Source organism: Equus asinus, chromosome 12, assembly GCF_041296235.1.
Source record: "Equus asinus isolate D_3611 breed Donkey chromosome 12, EquAss-T2T_v2, whole genome shotgun sequence".
Taxonomy (NCBI): Eukaryota; Metazoa; Chordata; class Mammalia; order Perissodactyla; family Equidae; genus Equus; species Equus asinus.
Window position 1 is genome coordinate 3254549 of NC_091801.1, and position 22245 is coordinate 3276793.

Here is a 22245-nt window from a genome sequence, read left to right on the forward strand (position 1 = left end):
TGGTAGTGAAGAACAAATGAATATTAGTACCATTTATTGCCACATCCTTGATTTGTGCTAAGAAAGCAACAATTTTGTCCATCATCGCTTTTGCACCATCAGCGCCAATGTCAAAACAGTGAAAAAGACAAATAACATCCTGCTACTATTATAAAATAGTTTTAACTTCACTGACCCCCTAAAAACGTCTCAGGGGCCCTTCAGGGGTCTGCAGACCACACTTTCAGAACCGCTGGTCTATGGCACGGGCTGCAGAAGAAAATTTCCTGGTTGTCCAGGTGATGGCAGTAAAATGTTTTACTCAAGGAGAGACACGAGGACCTTGGCCTTAACAAGGACGGGCAACTCTTGTAGGCAGATCATCCTGGAGAGGCAGTGGATGCATTTAGTCACAATGCAACAAGGCAACCTACACCCACTTCCCTCATTTATCTTGGATTAATTTCACAAATGATAAACTAACATTTTCTTAGGGAACAAATTGCTTGAGTATTTAGGTGAATAACCTGTGGACAGTTGTTATTTCATTGAAGAACGGATTTCAAGATGTGCTAATTTTATACGTAATCAGAGCCCTTGTATTCATATGCATGTGCATTTATTAATGCTTTCAACAAATACTTCTTAAGCCACCTGTAGAGACAAGGCACTGTGAATAGTAGGCATGATCAATCCACATTGGTTACTAGACAAGTTCAAAGGAGGCTAAGAGAGAGGAGGACAAGATCTAACATCTCTGTCTCCTTGGAATTTGAGAGAAGCCAGCAAGCGAGAGACCACAGTGATCAGAATCCAGTGTCTACATGGGAGCCCTACAAGGAACACCAACTGAATTGGGTCAACAAATAGCTCTGCCCTGCTGAGATGTGCAGTTCCAGGCTAGGTGCCTCTCTGTGGCAATCCCTAACCTTCCTCATCATTGTGAAAAGGTATCAATTTATCACTTTACCCAAGCATTAGTAGGAAAAATTTTTTTTAATCTTACATCCTTATTGAAATGCTAACCTTGCATTTGGCTTGAGAAACTTCATTCTCTTCAGGTGGATGATGGTTATTTCCTGGAAGGTCTGAATTATCTCAAGAGTGATTCTTTTCAGGCCCATCTTCAACCTCTCTTTCAGTCCAGAGTAGACATTTGTTGTTTTTGCCACCCAGAATCTTTTCTCCCTTCTTCAGGTACCAGCCCCCACTTTTCCTTTACTGATGCCACTCCTCCCCTACTCTTTGTGCAGTTTTGGAAGGAGCTGACTCTACTTTCTTCCCTCATGCAGTGTTCTGTCCACTGGCCATGGTGACTTGGTTAAGGATGGGCACGTGACTCAGTCTAGGCAAGTGAGAGGTCAAGAGAGAATTTATTTTTTTTGAGTTTTTGGAGAAAGCGGCTCTCCTTTTTTCACGGGTGCAACTGACAGGAGGTGGTTTAGGATAGAGCTGCAGGCTTCCATCCTTCAGTGCGAAGGGAGATCTGACTGCTCATGGAGCCCACAGAGGTGGAGGCAGCCAGGAATGAGGGACACTGAGTCCTGACCTGAGCCCCTGGCTTCACAATGATGAGAGCCAGGTGTATCCCTGGATTCTTCAATTATGTGAATCAGTAAATTCCATTGTCTGCTTTAGCCATCTTGTGTTGGGCCTTCTATTTTCCATCTACAAAGGAGTCCACGCTGATACGTCTCCATACCCCAAGGACCAGGTACAAAACTCCATAGGGAACCAGAAAACCCAATTTCCAGAAATATCACACTTGCAAATCTTTATGCCTCTGTTAATTTCTCCAGACTGAATCTCTCCATCTTTCCCACGTTCCCTTAGCACTCTATAGACAGCTCAAATTAAAATACTTAATAATTTTGTACTATGAATTTGTTTTGATACTTTTCTTACATCTTGAGCTACTTAAGAGAAGGAACAATGTCTTAATCTTCTTTATATCTCTAGAATCTAGCACAACACTTAGCAAATATATAAGATGCCTGATAAATCGTGGTCAAATTAAATTTCCAGAGTGGGAGAGAAGTTCAACACGGTCTTCCATCTCTGGAGACTTCCAGCCTGGCATCATACTCATTTGCTTGACCTGCACAATGAAGGTCCCCAACCCTCGGTGCCTTGACTGGTTTTAAACCCATTTTTCCTCAGATCCATCCTGGACTTTTCCACTGATTTGCTCTGTATAACAGAGGGGATGACCTCTCATGGTTCCATGTTATCTGGTTTCTGGCCAGGTTCCACTAATGGGTACCAATAGGGGTTTGAAGGATGGAAGAAAGGGAGAACCGAGGGCATTTCTCCCCCTCTTTCTACCTCAAGCCACATCTCAGGGAATGGCTGTGTTTCTCTAAAAAATAACCAGATCCTGCTAGTCAGGCCTACTTTACTTGCAACTTCATCTGCATGGCCACAGATACTGGGCTCCAAGGAATATTGCCTCCTCCTAAGGAAGATGAGAGCTTCCAGCTCTTGCCAATCTCTTGCTTGCCTCACTGTCCTGTTTGGTTTTTCAACATTTTCCATCACTTGTCTAATCAATCCCAAGCATTTAATGCCCTCTGTTTAAAATACTGAGTGGTTTCTGTTTTCCCGCTGGAACCTGACTTATACTGTGCTATATTTTTTAGATGCCAATAGCATTTAATTATGTGTTTGTACCTGGGGCCCTAAGAGAGTCTCCCTATACCTCCAGCTCCCTCTGGCCCCAGCCAACCATAGATGTAGTCCCGCCTCCATCACGGTAGTTATTTCCAGAAGTCCCAGTTAACATACAAATCTTTTGCAAAACATTTTTTTCTCTACATCATAGCTTCCATAAGGAACTTGGGGCTACGTTATGATTCATCTGAGCTCAATGAGACACAAACCCAGAGTTTCCAAACTCTTACTCCATGAGCACAGCTAAGATAAACTGACCATGCTCTCCACCCAGAGGAGCTTGTACTGAAGACAAACTCATTTGAAACAAAGAAGTTTAAAGCACCCACTTGCTCCCACCAAGTGACTTGTACTGGTGGGAGTGGTGAAGCAAGGACATGCTGACGATCTTCAGGCAGGAAGACTCCTCAGCCCATGACAGGGGGTTGGGGATCTCTGCTTGTTATAATTCCTCTCTAGGAAGGTAAAGGTGAGTTTCTAGCCACATTAGAGAAATCTCCAAGTAATTCAATTCAATAAACTTTTTTAAAGACAAGGTTTAATTCACAAGGTTTAATTCACATAAAGTTTATCAAGTCAAGTTAATGAAAATATCAAAATTTTTGAGTTAGTGTATGGCAGCAAAAATTTAATTTCTGTTGCAAATAATACAGTATTTGGTGCTTCCATTATTGACAAGCTATGCATCAGAAAGAGTGATCGCAATGAATCCTAATTCATCAGGGTCACATTCCATAAGTTTCTTGCAAACCTCTGTGGCATCCTCTAATAAAGTTAATTGGAAATAGTTTCCATCCATCTAATTCATAGAGATGTCCATCTAAGGGAGCTAATGCAATAACACAAGAACTAATGTGTTCTATTCACTAACATTGAGTATTTGCCACACATCAGTCATGGTGCAAGGTGTTAGGGTGCAGGTAAGAATGAAGAGTGCAGGCAAAATTGTGAAGTAGCTCCAGTTCATCTCAACTATCCTAACACTCAGAACTTTGACTCATTTCTACCATGTTAACATTCCTTCTGCCACAGTCTTTATTCCCGTCAAAAGCTGTTGTACAAAGATCAAAGTGTAAATGACTGGTGGTGACTTCAAAAATTATCCTTTGAGAGGAGTTTGCATTTCAATAAGTCTTGAAACCTTAAGATAAAAAATTTAATCTTCTTCAGTAGAATTTGAAACAAGAGCAAGTTGAAGTACTTATCCAAGGGTCAGGGTGCCTTTCCAGCCCCTGAAATGAGACCACTATCCCTTGGCCTACATTTTCTGCAGCCCCACTCAGAAGGTATTAAAAGGCTTTTACAAAATATTCCATTCCACAGCCTCTTGTGATAAAATGTGTATAGGTACAGGTATTATATTTTCAATAACCTTGTGTTGGAAATAAAGAACTTCCCTGTGAACAGCCCAGTGAGTCTTTCACAATGTAACCTTGCTATTGTCCTTCCCTTCTCTTCCTTTTCCTTCCCTTCCCTTCCCTTGGGGGGACAAGGCAGCCCAGTGCAGGACACCGCAGCCCAAGCTGAGTGAGAAGGGCATCCATGCAAGGTGGGGGTGAGAGGTCAGAGGTGGAGATGGGATACTGGATACATACAGAAGAACTGGCCAAATAAGGACATATGTGGAGGATAATGGAAGCCCGGTTTCTCACTGCTGGGGAAGGAAATTACAAATATGAAAGTGGAGAACTAGAATGAACCCTGTAGTGTTGGACTGAAATCAGAGATGTGAGTGTGTCATCATGATTTTTAATATAGATAAACATAGAAATATAGATGTTGAACATGAACAAATTATGTTTGTGTGTGTATGTGTGCATGTGTGTATGCGTGTGTACACATTCCCAACCTCTGTCCATGGAAAGGATCTAGGAGTAGCAAGACTCCAATAGCAATGAGATCATTTAGTACCCAGATCTTGGTTTTCTTAATACTATTCTCCACTAAAAGAAAGCAAGGCTCCTTAGAGAAATGGTAGATTCCTGGGCTGGGGAAGGGAAAGAATGAGATGAGCCAGGAAAATCATATTGCTGTCAGAAAGTAAGGAAGTAGGGACAAGTCAAAAAAGACACGGAAGTCAGCTTGAAGGTGTCCTATTGGCCAAATCAAGAAAAATGGGCACATGAGAATAGATAAATGAGATGATAATGATAACAGATTACAGCCCACCAAATAAAATAAGAATCACTAAGTCTATATCAGGAATAAATGAATAAATTAGAGATTTAATGAGGAATAGGACATTTACATCGTCTCAAGCACATCCCCAAACAAGTATTTGTTAATTTCAAAGGATAAAAGAGTGACTTTGCGATGGAGAAGCATAGCAGACACCATCTTAATCAAGGGATGGAAATGAACGTTCTCCATAAGAGGACATATCCAAATTGGTTGTCTGGTAGGATTCTATCCTGACAGGATGCGATGAGAAGAGCACAGTTGGGGCCAGCCTGGGGGCAGAGTGGTTAAGTCTACATGCTCCACTTCAGTGGCACAGGGTTCACAGGTTTGGATCCTGGGCACGGACCTACACACCGCTCAATGAGCCATGCTGCGGCAGCATCCCACATACAAAATAGAGGAAGATTGGCACAGATGTTAGCTCAGGGCCAATCTTCCTCACCAAAAGAAGAAGAAGAAGAAGAAGAACACAGCATTGAGCATTGCTTTTGTGATATTCCTGCCAATGATGCATAATCTGAATTTAATCATAAGGAAACATCAAACAAACCCAAATTGAGGGACATTCTATAAAATAACTCACCTCTAATCTTTAAAAGTGTGAAGATCATGAAAACCAAAGACAGACTGAGGAATGGTTCCCAACAGAAGGAAACACGACAACTGAATGAACCAGTTATTCTCGAATGGATTCGGTGGTACCAATGAAGTGATGTCAATCTCACAGTTGTGTTAGCTGTATTGCGGTGTGCAAGACAATGTCCTAGCTGGTAGGAAATAGACACTAAAGCTTGTGGGATGATACAGCAGCAGACTGGCAACCTACTCTCAAATAATTCAGGAAAAAAATGGTTTTTGTACTGTGTTTGCAATTTTCCTGTGAGTTTGAGATTATCTTCTCAATAAAAGATGTAAAACTGTGATCTCATTCTGTGTCTTGTACATACAAGTCCCTGATAAAGTTCAAAGTGTGTCTCATTTTCTTTATTGTGGTTGAATCCACTTTAAGTTAAAATTCAAAATGTTTAACAAACATAAACCCAATACATGTTATGGAAAAACAAAAGAGATCTATACTAGTATTTATAACTATTTGATCTTTTCGAAAGATAACTTTGACACACTTAGACCTTTTGCCTCTAAGAGATAAATTAATTAGCAGACAATCTTTAAGGAAATCAGTGCTGGTACACTTTTTTTAGTCTACGAAAGTCCAATGTGCAGCATAGAACTGACGCAATATTGTAGCATAAATTGTAAGTCACGAAGTGGTAATTCTCATACACACAGTAATGGGAATCCCCATCCTACACCCCCTCCACATATAGCAACTTACTGTCTCTGAGAAAACAGACTTCTTTCTCAGACTATGATATTTCATAACGTATCTTTCCAAACAAAAGAAATACCTTCCCATTCAACATTGGTATTAAAACCATTAGAGCTCCCGGTTACACAGGTAGATTTAATAAGTATCCCTTTAAGAAGAAACAATTTTCAAGAGATAACTTATATCTTACTTGTTACATTGACTTATAGTGCATTTGATCGCAAATAGCAAGATAATTACCAAAGATAAATAAAACTTTAAAAAGTATTCAACTCATTAAATATAACTATATGTCAATCTCCTGCCAGCCCTCAAGCTGGACACTGTGAGGAGAAAACAAAAATCAGCAAGGTATCAGCTCAGCCTTCAGGCGCTCATCTTACGCAGCCATATAAGTCATTATTACGCAGGTCACTGACACTGAGCTATCCTAGCAAGAAGTCTATCACAGAATAATCTCAATTAGTAAAATCTACATCCAGAGGAAGAGATGTATCTGAAGGAAATAATCAAAATCAAGGAAACTCAGTTAAACTTCTCTCAGAACCCAAGTGTAGCATGTGTTCAAGCCTTAAATGCGGCCATCAAGTTACTGCTTAGCGTCACTCTGTACCAGAAAAAGGAACTTCCCCACCCTCCTTCACCAAAACAAACAATATACAAGAGAAAACAGGTTAAAACTAATCTAAAGAGCCACCTTACAAAATTACTTAAGAGACTGAGGACACGTCTAAAGGGGGAGATGGGCTTTGGATGGAAATGGGTGGAAGGGTTTGTGGACTGATGCCCATTTATATGAGACTCAAGTAATTTTTCCCATCAGGTGACAGAGCAATGGGCAGCACAGGATTGCTCCCTGCTCTGTCGGCAAAACACAGGGCAAAAGCCAGCCACCGCTCACCATCCCCTGGGCAGCTCTGTGGCTTGGGTACCTTGTAATCTGTTAGTTTCAAACCATGGTGATGCCATAAATTGGCAAGCATTGCATCTGATCAGTCATTAGCCAGTTTATCATGAATATTACCGAGTGAATGTGATATATGGCACAGTTCATTCAAGTTTAAATAGCTGTTTATATCCTGAGGAATTCCTCACCAAAGTCATATGGGTTATTTTTGAGTTGTGGAGTAGACGCTTTAAGTACCTATGTCCCAACCCCCCATAACTCTCACATTGTTCATTTTATCAAAGGTATCACGCAATGAGAATCAGCAACGAAATCAAAACAAAAATTCACTTTAAAAGGAAATATACTATCTATAGATAATTAAGTATTAACTATAAAAATATTTTAAGAATTGGAATGATATCAAGCCATTAGGCAAAATCACTTGTATAGAAAAAAGTATTACAATCCTATCATTCTGGAAATGAATTTAAGTTTTTCACCCAACTTCACAGAGGGATGTGACTGATTCAGTCTCAATGGCAAGGGAAAATTTTTAATAGATTCTGAGGTTTGCAGTGCTGGCCATGTTTTCACGCTGGTTCAAGCAGACACATTTCATGGGTTTTAATACATACCAAACAGTGTTTACTGCTTGAATACCCATGACAGCAAATCTGAGATAGGTCAGTCAAGTTAGTTTGATGAAAGAGATCTGATTTTCTTCTTGTGCTGAAGCTGAGAGCAAAATGGCACCCGTGAATTAGAATCCTAGGAAAGAGGTGTTAGCAAGGATTTGTGGGTTTTGTCGTGACTTGTTTTCTCTCTGCAGATGTGTCTGGAGTGGGCTACCAGCGACAACTTTTAATGAAAAGATGCTCTCACTTTTCTGCCCTTCAGAGGCTGTGGTGGACGGTGATTGCTCAACAAAAAAGCTGCTGTTTCGCCCTCCGCTGTACACAGGAGGGTGCGGAATTTGGCCAGCTGTTGAAGCAAAGAGGAGAGTTAGTTTCAGCACAGAACATCACACCACTGTTAAGGAACTGCCCTGAATAGAAAGTTGAGAAATGCGTAACCTCCCCTCTACCAGGAACTAACAGTGTGGCAATGAAAACTATCTAAGTTATGGGTCATACATAATAAAGCGCCTCTTTTGCTAAATTCTCGCCACTAGACAAATAAGTCTGGGTTCAAAAATCAAGTATATGATCATTCTTTATTTGAAGCTCAAAGTAATAAGAGGAAACATTTAGAATGTGGTTTAAAGAGTACATATCTAGAAATCGGAGAATGTCACGTACAACGGCAGAAAGGCACAGTGGCAAGGGCACTGTGGGGCCTTCAGAGCTGGGTCCCAGGCCTGGTTCTGCCACTAACCAGCTTTGTGACCTTGGCCAAATCGCTTATTGTCTCTAGTCTTCAGTTTCCTCAGCGATAAAGTGAAGCACTGGACTGGTGGACCTCAACAGGTGTCTTCCAGCTCTTGGAACACTGACCGCTTACAAGCACTGCAGGATAATATGGCCCCAACATTCCCAATCATGGGAACCGTGCGGTGTTCACCCTGTAGAACTTTGATCTTACAAGTATCGTTTTCCTTTAACTAGATAATTTTGCTTGTGTTCACCAAACTTATGCCTTTTAAAGAACTAACTATGGCAAAAAGCCTAGGGCCCTTCAACCTCTGATAATGTTTAAATACAATTTGAGAAGTATAGGCATATTTCTCACTAAAAGAGCTTAATTTTCTTATACTTAAAAAAACACATCTTACATACTTCATATAATACACAAAGCATCAAGAAGAAAATAAAACTTACTAGTAATCACATCACAAGATCTATCCTCCTGTTAACATAATGGAGTATATCATTCCAGGTGTTTTTCTATGGAGACACACACACTCATGCGTGCACTGGTGCACACGCATGCACGCGCACACACACAGACATGTTTTATTAAAAAATGAGCTTGTGCTTTTTTTTCACTGAAGCTCACACTTTTTTGAAACCTTATTTTTTCACTTAATGTATATCGCAGATATCTTTGCATGTCGACAGGTATAAACATATGTCACTAATTTTAACTGCTGAAAAGCTTTCTATTATACGCATGTTTTATAAATTATTTAACAATTCCTTGGTGATTTAATAATATTTATTAAGATTTAGCACAATTCTACAGTAGTAAAATGAAGATTAGGTAAATTATTTGAATAATTCTACTGTCTCAAAAATGTAATACACTGGCAATTAACACAAGTAAGTTTTTGGTGTTTGTTTTGCTGTTTTCTTTGAGTATAGACAATTATTGTTTCCGTCATCATCAGTTAGCTGTCCAGGATGGGAAGCAGAGGTGATGGGGGTCCTTCACAATAGACAGGCAATGGTTTATTTATAACCATGCTCTATGGAAATAAGTTTGGGTGTCATATACAAGCAGCCATGTATTTCCACAAGTGATATTCTGAGGTATCTTTTAAAAGGGTATAGATATGGGAAAGATGAAACAACTGTTTACAACTTGCTATTACTCATGTTTCAGTAGACCAGATCACTACAGCTAAAGCCAGATGAGACTTAACTAATTCCCAAGCAGTAGAGGCTGATAAAATCCAACCTCTGGAGCCACAAGGAAGGCGCCCAGCCTTCTGCAGATCATGGTAATCCAGGTCTTTCTGGAGTGGCCACTCCAGGTGGCTACACAAGAACCCCGATTCCCCTGAAGATCTTGGCTTTACTTATCTCCCCAGCCCGCTTTTGGCTCCTCCGCAAGCTGATCATGGCTCCCTACCTCTCAACACCTTAGCCTCATTGGTCTGGAACTGGAACCTACTCTCCATCTTTCTCTGAGCAGCCAGCTCATTTTGGTAAGAGCCCCTGAACCCATCCTGCTATTTCATCAAACCCCTTCCCGTTTTGGCTCTGGGTCTCCGTCCCAGTCACTTAGCCGAGCTAGGGAAATCCTGCACCCGCCGTCCTGGCTCAGATTTGCCTCTCTTGGCTCTGGTGTCCTCTACCACGGCGTTGGCCTCAAAATGCACACCCCTAGCTTCCTACTGGTTTCATCCCCTCACTGAGCCCCAGGCTTCATTCAGGCAGACAATGTGCCCCTCTGTCACCAAGGCTGACTCAGCATCCACCTGGCTCCTGGCAGGAGTCTCCTCAGATCAGCCTGGAGGAAGCGGTGGGTAAAACCTGTTTTGCTATTTTCTTTGGCTCTAACACTGAAATTTTTATTTCATTGTAGTAACCTCAGTAAGCAGAAATACTCTTTTCTAACATTTTGGAAACAGCTTTGGTTATGTCACTCTAGGGCTCAAATGTCTTTACCAGCACTCCATTGCCTGCAAAGTTGAGTAATAATAAAAATAAGCTCTCTCTTATGGATTATGGTGGACCAGGTATGTGCTAAGTGTTGACATTCCATTATCTCATTTAATCCTCCAAACAACCCTGTCAAAGACACACTATTATCTCCATTTTAAAGATGAGGAACTTGAGGGATAACTAGGAAGGTTAATCAAATAAGCCATCTGGCAAATAAGCCATGTACTAACCACGACATTACATTGCATCTCTAACTTTTTTCTTTTCTTTCTTTTTTTTTTTTTTTTGCCATTTTCCCCTAATCTCCTTTTATTATGGAAACTTTGACACACACACAAAGGTAGAAAGAGCAGAATAATAAATCACCGTCACCCAACTTCAACGACCATTGACATACGGTCAATTTTGTTTCATCCATACTCTCACCCATTCTTTCTCTCCAACACCCATCCCACCCAAACTGGATTATTTTGAAGCTAATTCAAAATATCACTTCATTTCGGGTGTAAACATTTCAGGGTATATCTCTAAAATACACCACATTTCTAACCCTATCTAGACCCCAAACAAACTTGCCAGCAGGACTCCCCAGCCTCTGGACCACTCAGCGCCAGCTCCTCTTTCTAGCCGCTCTTCCGTTGCTTCCACACACAGGGCCCACTCTCAGCCAGCTCTGTGAAGGTGGTCCCAGAGCATCTGAATGAAAAGGCTATGAGGTGGATCTTAAAAATTCAGGTCCTGGACCCTACCCCAGACCTTCTGAACGAGAATTTCTGATAAGGCCCAAGGACTCACATTTTGATAAGCTTCCCCAGGTGATTCTTGAATACACTGAAGTTTGAGGACAACAGGTACAAAGTGGCCCACATATTTTCTGCATGTCTCTTTCTTGCCTTTAGTTATTCCATTCCTTCCTGAAATTCCTCCCTTTCCTCTACTATTCCCAACCAGCTGCCACTTTTTAACTAACCCCACTGTCAGCTCTTTCATGAAATCTTTTCCTGATTTCTCCACTGAAAAATAGTCTCTCATCTTCTGAATTTCCCGTACATCTTATATTCTGTTACAGTACCAAGCACTGTAATACAGTTTTTTATGCATTTATTTTATCCTCACTATTAGATTATAAACTACTTGAGGACAAGGGCCATTTTTAACACTTCTTTGTATCTCTTGCATCCTGCCTTGCAAGAGCTGGCAATTATTAAACAATTCCAGAATTGACTTGTACTGTCTCCTACAGTTTAGAACTTTAATTTCAAAGCTAATTATACAGAGTTTTATATATTAAATCAAAATTAATGTTTAAGTGAATGAATTCTTTCCTCATTTCACATATAGTCTAAAGATGCAAAAGCTAAAGAAAATATTCCTAGATCATTAATTACAAAATAAGAAATTTTACTATTAAAAAAGAACATTGGCGTTTGCTTCCAGATATGTTGGACTAAGACCTTGCAGACAATCTCCCTGCAGAAACCAACTCTAAAACCAGACATAATACAAGAAACAACTAGCTGCAGGTCCTGGAGAGTGAACAGAAGCAGAGGTATTCAGGTGGGGGGTTCATGGCAACTTGCAGGAGAGATGAAAGTTCTACACATGAGCTCCTGTCCAGCTAGTTTTTCACCTGGAGCTGAGCGGAGTCTGCACACGGTTGAAATAGGGTGCACCTGTCTTGCAAGGAAAGAGTCAGAGAGAGGATCCCCAAGCACCATGCATGGCTCTGCTGAGACCAGAGCTGCTGCACAGGAAAGAAAACTTGCAGTTCAAGGCCAGCAAAGAAAATTACTTACTAACACAAAAAACAATACTCATCAGAGAAAAATAACGGAATCCAGAATCTCCACAACTTATTGTTCATAATATCTAGAATACAATAAAAAGTTCCTTAACGTACAAAGAATCAAGAAAATGCAACAACATTCTCAAAGGAAGAGAAATCAACAGAGTTGGACCCAAGATGACAAATTTGGAGCTCACAAGGATTTTCAAGCGGCTACTTTAACGACCTGAGGATGATATGAAGTTAAACAAAGCATCTTTTTTAATGCATGAGAAATCTTGGCAGAGTAATAGGAAGTCTCAGCAAAGAAACAGAAAGAACAAAAGAGAACCAAATAGAAATTTTAGAACTAAAAAACATAATTTCTAAAACAAAAAATTCACTGGATAGACTCAATAGTCAAATCAACATGACAGATGAAAGCGCATATGAACTCTAATATGGATCAATAGAAATCACCCACAGCAAAGAACAGAGATTTAAAAAAAGATTTAAAAGTAATAGAGCCACGGGGACCTGTTAGATGATATTAAAAAATCAAATGTACTTATAATTGAAAAATTAGAAAGAAAGGAAAGCAGAATAGGGCACAATATACACAAAAGTTAACTCATAAGTAATCCAAGACTTAAATGTAAGAGCTAAAACTATCACTTAAAGTAGGAAAAAATATTTTGTGGCATATAGTTAGGCAAAGATTGCTTAAACAGTACATTAAAAGCACAAACTATAAAAGATAAATTGATAAAATGGACTGCATCAAGATTAAGACTTTTGCTCTTCAAAAGACAAACAAACAAAGGCAAACCATAGACTGGGAGAAAACTTTTGCAAAATCTTTATTGAAAAAAGCGCTTTCGGGTCCCACCTGGTGGCGCAGTGGTTAAGTGCCCACGTTCCGCTTTGGCGGCCCCAGGGTTCGCCGGTTCGGATCCCGGGTACAGACATGGAACTGCTTGGCACGCCATGCTGTGGTAGGCGTCCCACATATGAAATAGAGGAAGATGGGCATGGATGTTAGCTCAGGGCCAGTATTCCTCAGCAAAAAGAGGAGGATTGGCAGCAGTTAGCTCAGGGCTAATCTTCCTCAAAAAAAAAAAAAAAAAAGAAAGTGAAAAGGGCTTTCATCTAGATTATATAAAGAACTCTTACAACTCAATAATGAGAAGAGAGATTAACCAACTTAAAAATGTGCAAATTATTTGAACAGATACTTCACAAAAGAAGATATAGGCATAGCCAATAAGCATATGAAAAAATGCTCAGCATCACTAGCCATCAGATGGATGCAAATTAAAAATCACATATAGCCACTAGAACAGCTAAAGTTAAAAAGACTGATAATACCAAGTGCTGACAAGGATGTGAAGCAACTAGAAATATCAAACGTTGCTGTTTGAGCACGGAAGATGGTACATCTACATTAGACAACCAAACAGTAGTACCTTACAAAGTTAAACATGAATGTGCCACATGATCTAGTTACCACAAGCCATGAAAATATGTGTTTACAACAAAGTGTGTATGCCCATTATCCCTAACATTCCAAATACGGGTAGCTGTTGTTCACAATAGCCAAAACCTGGAAGCAACCTAAATGTCCACCAATTGGTAAATATTAAAAAGTAATGTGGTATATCCATACCATACCATACAATATTACTCAGTAATAAAAATAAACAAAATAAGTGAATCTTAAAAACATTATGCTAAGCAAAAGAAGCGAAACACAAAAGCCTATGTACTGTAAGATTCTATTTAAATGAAATTCTAGAAAAGACAAAATTCTTGTGACAGCACCTCAGTGGTTGCCTGGGGCCATCGGTGAGGAAATGGATGGGGTGCAAAGGGGCCCCAGGAAGCTTTTTCAGAAGGAATCCATTCTATTTCTTGATTGTAGTGGCTTTTTGTATGATAATATATGACAACTCAAATCATCAGCTGCACAGTAAAATTCATGAATTTTATTGTATGCAAATACAACAAATGAAAAAGAGATTTTTTTAAAAAATAAGCATAGAATTAAAGTCAAGTATTCTTGCACACCAAATTTCAGCAGATGAGTAAGCCAGTTTAGATAATTTAGAACAAACCAAAGAGACTTGGCAGGAAAAGTCAGCCTTCCAAAGAAAATGACAGATCTGTCATCAAAAGTATCAGAAAACAGTCCATCTGTTTACTGGCCTGGCAGTGAAATCCAGCATTTCAGTAACTGACGCTGAGGCAGAAAAATGGACTTGAATCGGGAAAAAGGAAATGAAAACCATCTGATTTGCCATTTAGGTCAAACAGTGACTTGGCAAGAAATAGTAGCAGAAAAACCTAGAAAAAAATTTGGCACCAACTTACTAAAAAGAGGATTTAATCTTCACAGCTAGTGACAGTACATGGTGGAATTGAAACATGAATCTAAACAATGTTTCCCAGCGACTTCAAAAATAAAGAGCTGCCAAAGCTGAGACGAAGATCCTCTTTTGGAAAGCAACTCTTAAGTCGGTGGTATACACAAAAGACATTTTCACTTAACTTTATATAAAAGAGCTAAGCAACTGAATAATTTGATTCGTATTCAAAACATTTTGTGTTTCAAATTCTTTAAATAAACTTTTTATTTTAAAACAGTTTTAGATTTACAGAATTATTGCAAAGATAGTACAAATGGTTCCGTCAACCCCACACTCAGTTTTCGCTATTATTAGCATCTCGCATTATGGTACAGTTTTCAAAGTTAATGAACCAATATTAACATATTATCGTTAACTAAAGTCCATCTTTTATGCAGATTTCCCTTGTTTTTACCTAATGTCTTTTTCTGTTCCAGAATTCCATGCAGGCAATGTCATTACACTTAGCAGTCATACCTGCCTGGCCATTTTTTGATTGTGACAGTTTCTCAAACTTAGTTTTTGAAGATCTTGACAAGTTTGAGGAGTACTGATCAGGTTTTTGTAGAATGTCCCTCCGTTGGGCTTTGTCTGATGTTTTTCTTATGGTTAGACTGGGACTGGATTTTTCAAATATCTTTTGCTCCCTTTTGTAACTCTTAAAAGCACCATAATGTCATATTATAATAATTCAGATTATTGTTCAGATTATCATCTCCATCTTCAAATGAAAACGTCCGAAAGTATTCTGGCTGCAGTAGATTTAAGCGAATGCTTCAAAGTGAATTGCCAATTACACAAAAGCTCTAAAATGCAGCTATTTTGTATACTCTAAAACACATTAATAGTATTATTAATTCATTAGCCTCAAATGAGATTCAGTAGTGAATGCACGGCTAGGCAGTCATAATTCCTAAACTTGCAGGTGGTTGTTTTTGATTAGGTTAACTTTATGCAGCTTAAGTTGCTAAATTATATATTTTTATATATTCTCTCCCAAATCACAGGTGGATTAAAAAAAAGCTATTTTCCAAGTGGCTTTAAGGAGTAAAGATATCTCTGAAATATGAGGGAAACATGATCTCTTATTATTAACTAGCTTGATATTATAATTTATTAACTCTTACTATTAACCTGTCCAAATTTAACAAAGGAATGTAAAAGTAAACAGTTTAGCACATGAAGGGGAGAAAAATGAACTCCATTAACAAGGCCACTGAATCAGCAACAGGTCATTTTTCTCATGACACAGCTCACCTTATTTGTGATGGAAAAATCCACAGGGACTTCATAGTCAGTCAGGCTCTGGATTTCTATCCAGACTTTCATAAAATGTTTTAGTATGTATGCTCCAGGTTATTATTTGGCTCTCATCCTAAAGACAAGGTCAGCAGAAGTTGGACGTGTTCAACACACCATGGGAAAATGCTACCTGACACGACCCTGGTTAAAGTGACCCAGCATGACTCTCTGATTGGGGGAAAAAAATAAACAGCCAGGCAGGTGGGCCAGCTTGGAACAGAAGTAGTCTATCAGCTGCAAAAATTACTAGACTGTGTTCTGGCTAAGATTTTGTAGCACCGAATTCAAAAAGGAAAACAAAACGAAACCAAGCACAGCATCCCAGGGCACAGAGCATTTAGCTGTCAGGTTGGTGGTCACACGGTTCCGGCTCAGAGCAGGGTTTCTGGGCATCCAGGCACCCTGACCTGAGGACTGCTGGGCCACCATGGGGGCTCAACAAGCACTTATCAGAAAAAGGAGTGAGGAAATGTCTTTACAAGTAGAGCAGAGGGGGCCACCCCATGGGGTCCTAGTAAATGCTTGAAGCCCCTCATGCAGCCTCACCAAAGTTTTGTCAACAAAAGCCAAAAGACCAGATCGATTTCTTAAACTTGGCGGGCACACACATTTCTCAGCACCTGTCATGATTCCCACTGTTCACTTTCTGAATGTGGAATCTGCCAGATTCAGGTCTAGGGACTGAGGTCAGAAAGGAGAAGGTCGTCTTTCAAAAGCAGCCTGTCTCCTGATTCTCCCGATGGTATCCCACTCTGTTTATATCTCAGACCAAACAAGAAAACCAAAACAGAGGAGTACCGCCTTCAAAGGCGCACTTCGTTTCCATCAGTCTGTGTGCACGTGACACTCCTGAGAAGTGGGAAAGAAATCATCTAATCGTGAGGGTCAGATAAGAAAGGGACGTAAATCCCATGTGCTTCAACCACCCATCTGATTAATGAAGGGAAAACACAAGCTTCATTACGCAGCAGAAACTAAGGGCAGCGTCGTTGGAATAAACGAATAAAAAGACTCAGCCCAGTTTCCTCTGGTGAGTCAGGATCAACCTGGAAGAAATGACGTACCTGTTGAGAGCTGATATTTATAGGCTGTTTTAAAATGATCCATGTGACGCTCTCAAGCAGAGGCGGGACTGTCAGGGAACCAGGGTAAGTCCAGTAGTCCCAGGATGGAGGAAGCAGAGATAAGGGGTCAAAATTCGTGAACAGAGTTTGTTTACCCTGGGGAAGAAAAGAGAATCCCACAGATGACAATGGGAAAGCTAAACACAGACCTCAAAAAAGAAAAAACCCAAAACTATATCCAACGAAATATTATTTCACTGGAATTCTTTAGTTCATGGAATACTTTAGCAACTGCCTTTTGTATCTTAAAAAAAAAATTGTCTGCCTTAATCTAAAAATTTTAGATGAAGGAGCACATTGCCAAGATTTATTTAAGAAGCACAAGATTTGTTTTAATATAAGTGGTCTTTCAAATGTGTTCCAACTAAAGGTTTATTCTCTAAAAGTCCAATACCAGAAACTAATTAGGTGTAAGTGGATTTATTAGCGATGATTTTGGATAATTCAAGACTTCTTCATGTTTTCCAGAGATAAGTGGTAATAGTTACTTCTGCTCTATTGGTCAAGCATGTTCCCAACTTGCTTCAAAGCAGGAGCATACGCAATGTCTAAGATGTATACTGTTAAAAGAAAATAAGAGAATGCAGGAAAAAACCAGGAATATATTAGTCATTAGTAAATAGTAATTAATTTTACCTTTTCTTTAATGGAATCCAAAGTGTCAGTAATCTTTTGCAGTTGGGAATTATGTTCACCAACCTGAAAACATGAAATTTCGAAAGAAATGGTTACAGTAGCAAATCAGGTCTGAATCACTCCATTTTGGTCACTATTTTTAAATTCTTTTTTTGAAACACCTGAGCTGTCCCAGAACAAACAGTGATTGTTCTATAATGAAGCTCTCTTTTCCCTGCTGGCCTTATCAGGTCCAAAGAATCTGAATAAGAAGATACTATTACAGGGCTCCTTGGTCGAACTGTAACTCTGATGCCAAAACTAGTAGTAACAGCTTCATATTTCTTTAACTTTAGGAATGTTTAAGAGAAATCTTGCTTAGGAAAATGTTACTTAATACCTGCATTATTAAATCAGATGTGACTTCTAAACCGAGATCCAAACTGAGTATTGTGACATCAAAACATTAGAGAAAAACATCTCCCACTTTCGGCCTAAAGTGATTTGAGGTCCCGAATCAAGGCAACGTGTCATCACCAGCAGAATTCTTCAGAAAAATATATGTACCTCTTTTCATCATTGCAGGTGTCCTGAATCTACCTGAAGCTTTTATGTCCTTCACGATTGAAGTATAATTTCTTGTCCCACTTGGGTCCCACTGCCACCACCAGACTTGGTGGCCAAAGGAAAGGACCTGCTGCCAGCCTTGCCACTCCCCCCGGTCCCAGCTCCTATGAGTTACAACATGGCACACGGAGTCAGTGGCATAAGAGAAGTGCACGCCCTGCAAGAATGCGGTCACAGTGGGAGCTGAGCGGCTCAACCCATCCACAGGTATTATGACAAGGATGCTTGTCTGAGTACATGCGAACACCAGACAAAGGAAAATACAACAAGATGAGAAGAAATGGTCAGTGCTTTTGGAACCACAAACCATTGTGGTAGAACTAGTGCTTCAAGAATGAGGAATCTGACCTTTACTCTGTCCTGTATCCCTAAATATTGTGTAATCAGGAAGAGCCTAGAACAAAGATTTTCTTCTCGGGATCTCAGCTCTTCCTTCTGCTGTTCTTGTGGCTGTTGTTGCTATTCACATAACAACAATCAATGGACAATGAGAAGAATCATAAGACAATGCTCCTAGGGTAGTTCTGGGCCTTTAGATGAACCATAAACTAACATACACATTTTTAATATTCATTTCAAAAGGAAAACACGAAACCTAGAACTAGTTGACTATGAAAAAATGGTAGACTGTCTGTTCCATGACTGAAACCCTTTATCCAACATGGCAGATTACCTTAAACGAAATCTGTGGATTCTCACCTGTAAAAATACGCCCAAGACAGCTAGTCCATCGGGCTCATGAGCTGCCTCCACAAAGCTGGGGTATTTGTCTGAATTCCAGTGAACAACATGGAGCTGAAAGGGAAGTGCACAATATAATTCAAATAATGTTTTTTTAAACATTCTTAAAAACACAAACGCAAATAAAATGTTTATACAGCTGTTCTGGTGCTGTGTACTTACATGTATAATGTATTCTTCCCAAGAACCTTCGACAGAACCCTCATATCTGCTTTTGTCCAAAAACTAAAGCACAAGAAGTGAAGGGCCATGGTCACTTAGCTAGTCTGCGGTGCACTATGCATTAAGGTCCACATCACCATTTAGAAAGATCTGGAGCATCTGGCCAAGCCCCTCTAGCCTGAACAACCTCCAGCCATTGCTCCCAAGCCACTTGGGGCCCCTCTACGTCTTCCACTGACGGGACTGCAACTGAGCAGCCTTAGATCAGAGCCGAGCTGATGGCAGAGTCCAGCGAACGAGCTCAGTCTCACAGGCGGGGGGATAATCTACTGCCCCACAGCAGGTTTTCAGGGACAACCCTAATGTTAAGGACAGCACCAATTGTTCCTGAAACTGCCCGGTCAGATGTTCCTCACTGTCATTTAAGACTTTTTATTGCTCTAAAAGGCACATTCTCCTTAAGAGTAACTATTTTAAGCAGTTTTCACAAGTTTACTACCTTCTATAAATATGTTCAGATCCTTTGCTGAGACCAAGTTTTAATGTGGAAAAAGAGGCTTCAGGGTCTAGGAACCAGAGGCGTCTGAGGAAGAAAATGAGAGGGAGCTGGTGCTACCGAGGAGGGGAAAAAGGAAAGAAGGAGAGAGGGAAGGAGTTGGAGGACCTGGAACCCTAGAAAACAGCACCTGCCTACTTCACAACTCCACCCGCTCACAAGTGGCCTTCTGCAAGCTCACAGTTGTCCTAAATGTTCTGCCACTGTAAACAGTGCAGAATCCCAAACACGCCAACAAGTGCAAAAGATTGTAGAATAACAATAAGGCAGAAAACCACTCTTGGAGGATCTTCATTCCTGGTTAAGGGAGGGACAAACTGAGACGACATAAGCCAAGGGAAACGGGACACACCCAAATGATCTGGCCAAGATCATGACTAGACCATGTTGTCCAAGGACCCTATATGAGGGATGGACTTCAGATAAGATCTCCTTCAAAGGAATCCTTTTGGCATTTCAGAGAGGAAACTCTTATGAAGGTTTTCATGCACAAATCACCCTTCTGGCTGACTGTGACAGAGAGAATTTAGTATATTCAAATACATGTTTTTATCCCAACCTTTAAATATAACTTCACATCTTACAGGCAACTAATATGGGGGGATTTCTGGATAAATAAAAATTACTGGGGCTGGCCCCGTGGCCGAGTGGTTAAGTTCGCGCGCTCTGCTGCAGGCGGCCCAGTGTTTCGTTGGTTCGAATCCTGGGCACAGACATGACGCTGCTCATCAGACCACGCTGAGGCAGCGTCCCACATGCCACAACTAGAAGGACCACAACAAAGAATATGTAACTATGTACTGGGGGGCTTTGGGGAGAAAAAGGAAAAATAAAAACATCTTTAAAAAAAAATTACCATAAACAGTGAACTATAAAACCATAAACTAGTGCACCATCCATAAACAGTCAAGGAAGACTGTGGGATGTCCAGACAGAAAGTATAAAAGTGGCTTCCTGGGGCGCCATGTTCTGAGTCAGTGTGAGATAGCTGGGGGAGGAACAAAACCTAAAAACACTGGATGATGAAACAAAATTCATTGGGGTCACATGAGATAGATGACATTCCACTGTAAGGGAGGGGCTAAAAAGAATGCTAAAGTTGTTTTCAATGGCTCTGCGCCAATGCGTCAGTTCACTTGGGAAGAGATGACCCCAGAAAGATAGAAAGACATGAAAGGACTTCTTCAGCTTCACAACCACAACTGACTAGAAAATGAATTTGTAACTAAAGAGAGGTGAATCAATATCTTCTACTGGTTAAAAAATGGCAACTATTTGAAATATTCTGGGAAACTAGAGCAAGAAAAATCCTTTTTTTAAACAAGTCGTTCTCTCTCCCACACACCTTGCTTAACTGGCAGCGATACCATCACAGGAAATGATGTCACTTTTATTCGCATTTGCATTTGAGTTAAAATTCAAACAAACAAATAGCAAACACACATTTCCTGACAGACGATGTCAGCTGCAGCGACTTGAGCTGAACAACAAGAAGTCGTAGCCATTGCAAAAATGGGAATGATAAGATTCTTCCCTACTGGAAAATGATTTCTAAATAATAGTATTATTCAACCTTAGTATTCTTTAAACTGAATACTATTAATATGTAAATAAGCTTAGTAAGCCAACATCACCATTAATGTTGAAATCATAGTTTTACTATCAACTACATATTTAATACGCTATTATATATTCTTCATAAACTGTAATCAGAGTTCCAACTATGGAGCGGACGGTTAGCCTACTTTTTGTAAATGCATAACTCTTGAGATGAAGTTGTTCATGATTGAGATCACTTTAATCTCTCTCTGTAATGTCACAAATCCTCAGACTAGGCCCCAAATTAAGTTTTTATATGTTGTTTTTTCCTTTCTTTTCCTCTTTTTATTTTTAAGAGGATACAACTTGATGATAGTCATGAAGTTAGGTACAAAAGTGGCTGGAAAAACTACAACACTTTAGAATCATTTCTACCACTGAGCACAGAAGAATTCTTTTGAATCTGATACCAAATGCAAGTGACTCCCACATACCTCCATCTCCAGCCCTGACCTCTTCTTGAAACTCCAGGTGTGTATCCAACGGCCTCCTTGAACATGCGCCTAGAGCATCTAATAGGCATCTCAAACGTACCACGTCCAAATCAGAAGGTGAATTCCTCTCTGCAACCTGCTCCCCGTGGACTTCCCCATCTCAGTAAATGGCAGAACCATCTTTGCAGTTGATCAAGCCAAAATTTCAGGGCTGCTTCTAGACTCCTCCTTTCCCTTCTTTTAATCTTGACCTCCTTTTCATTGGCAAGCCCCACTGATCTTACCTCCCAAACACATCCTGGATCTGCCTAGCGGTCTTCCCCTCTACCACCCCCATCATTGCTCACTTGAACTCCTCCATAACCTCCATATTTGTCTCCCTGCATCAACATTTGCCCTGCCTCTTCTCCACAAAGCAGCCAGTTCTATTTTACAAAATATAAAGCAGGACATGTCATTCTGCTGCTCAAAACCTCCCGCTGTCTTTGTCCCGTTACATTAGGGATAAACTCCAAACTGCTCACCCAGCCCCACCAAGCC

At 40.1% G+C, this 22245-nt stretch overlaps 1 protein-coding gene across 9 annotated transcripts in view; it reads right to left on the reverse strand.

Moving 5' to 3' along the window:
- CA13 (carbonic anhydrase 13) overlaps positions 1–22245 on the reverse strand; it is a 77981-nt gene that overhangs the window by 17923 nt on the left and 37813 nt on the right. For 3 of the 9 annotated variants that reach the window (XM_044780337.2, XM_044780336.2, XM_044780338.2), the window contains exons 3-6: positions 18913–19008; positions 17608–17670; positions 16912–17067; positions 5801–8030 (exon numbers count right to left, since the gene is read on the reverse strand). In XM_044780337.2, coding sequence (XP_044636272.1) covers positions 7911–8030; positions 16912–17067; positions 17608–17670; positions 18913–19008 — 435 coding nt within the window. In that variant the 3' untranslated portion in view covers positions 5801–7910. Of the gene's footprint in view, positions 1–3160; positions 8031–15802; positions 15921–16911; positions 17068–17607; positions 17671–18912; positions 19009–21705; positions 21886–22245 lie in introns of those variants that run through there. The other 6 variants (XM_070480975.1, XM_070480973.1, XM_070480976.1 and 3 more) reach the window with 6 other exon arrangements.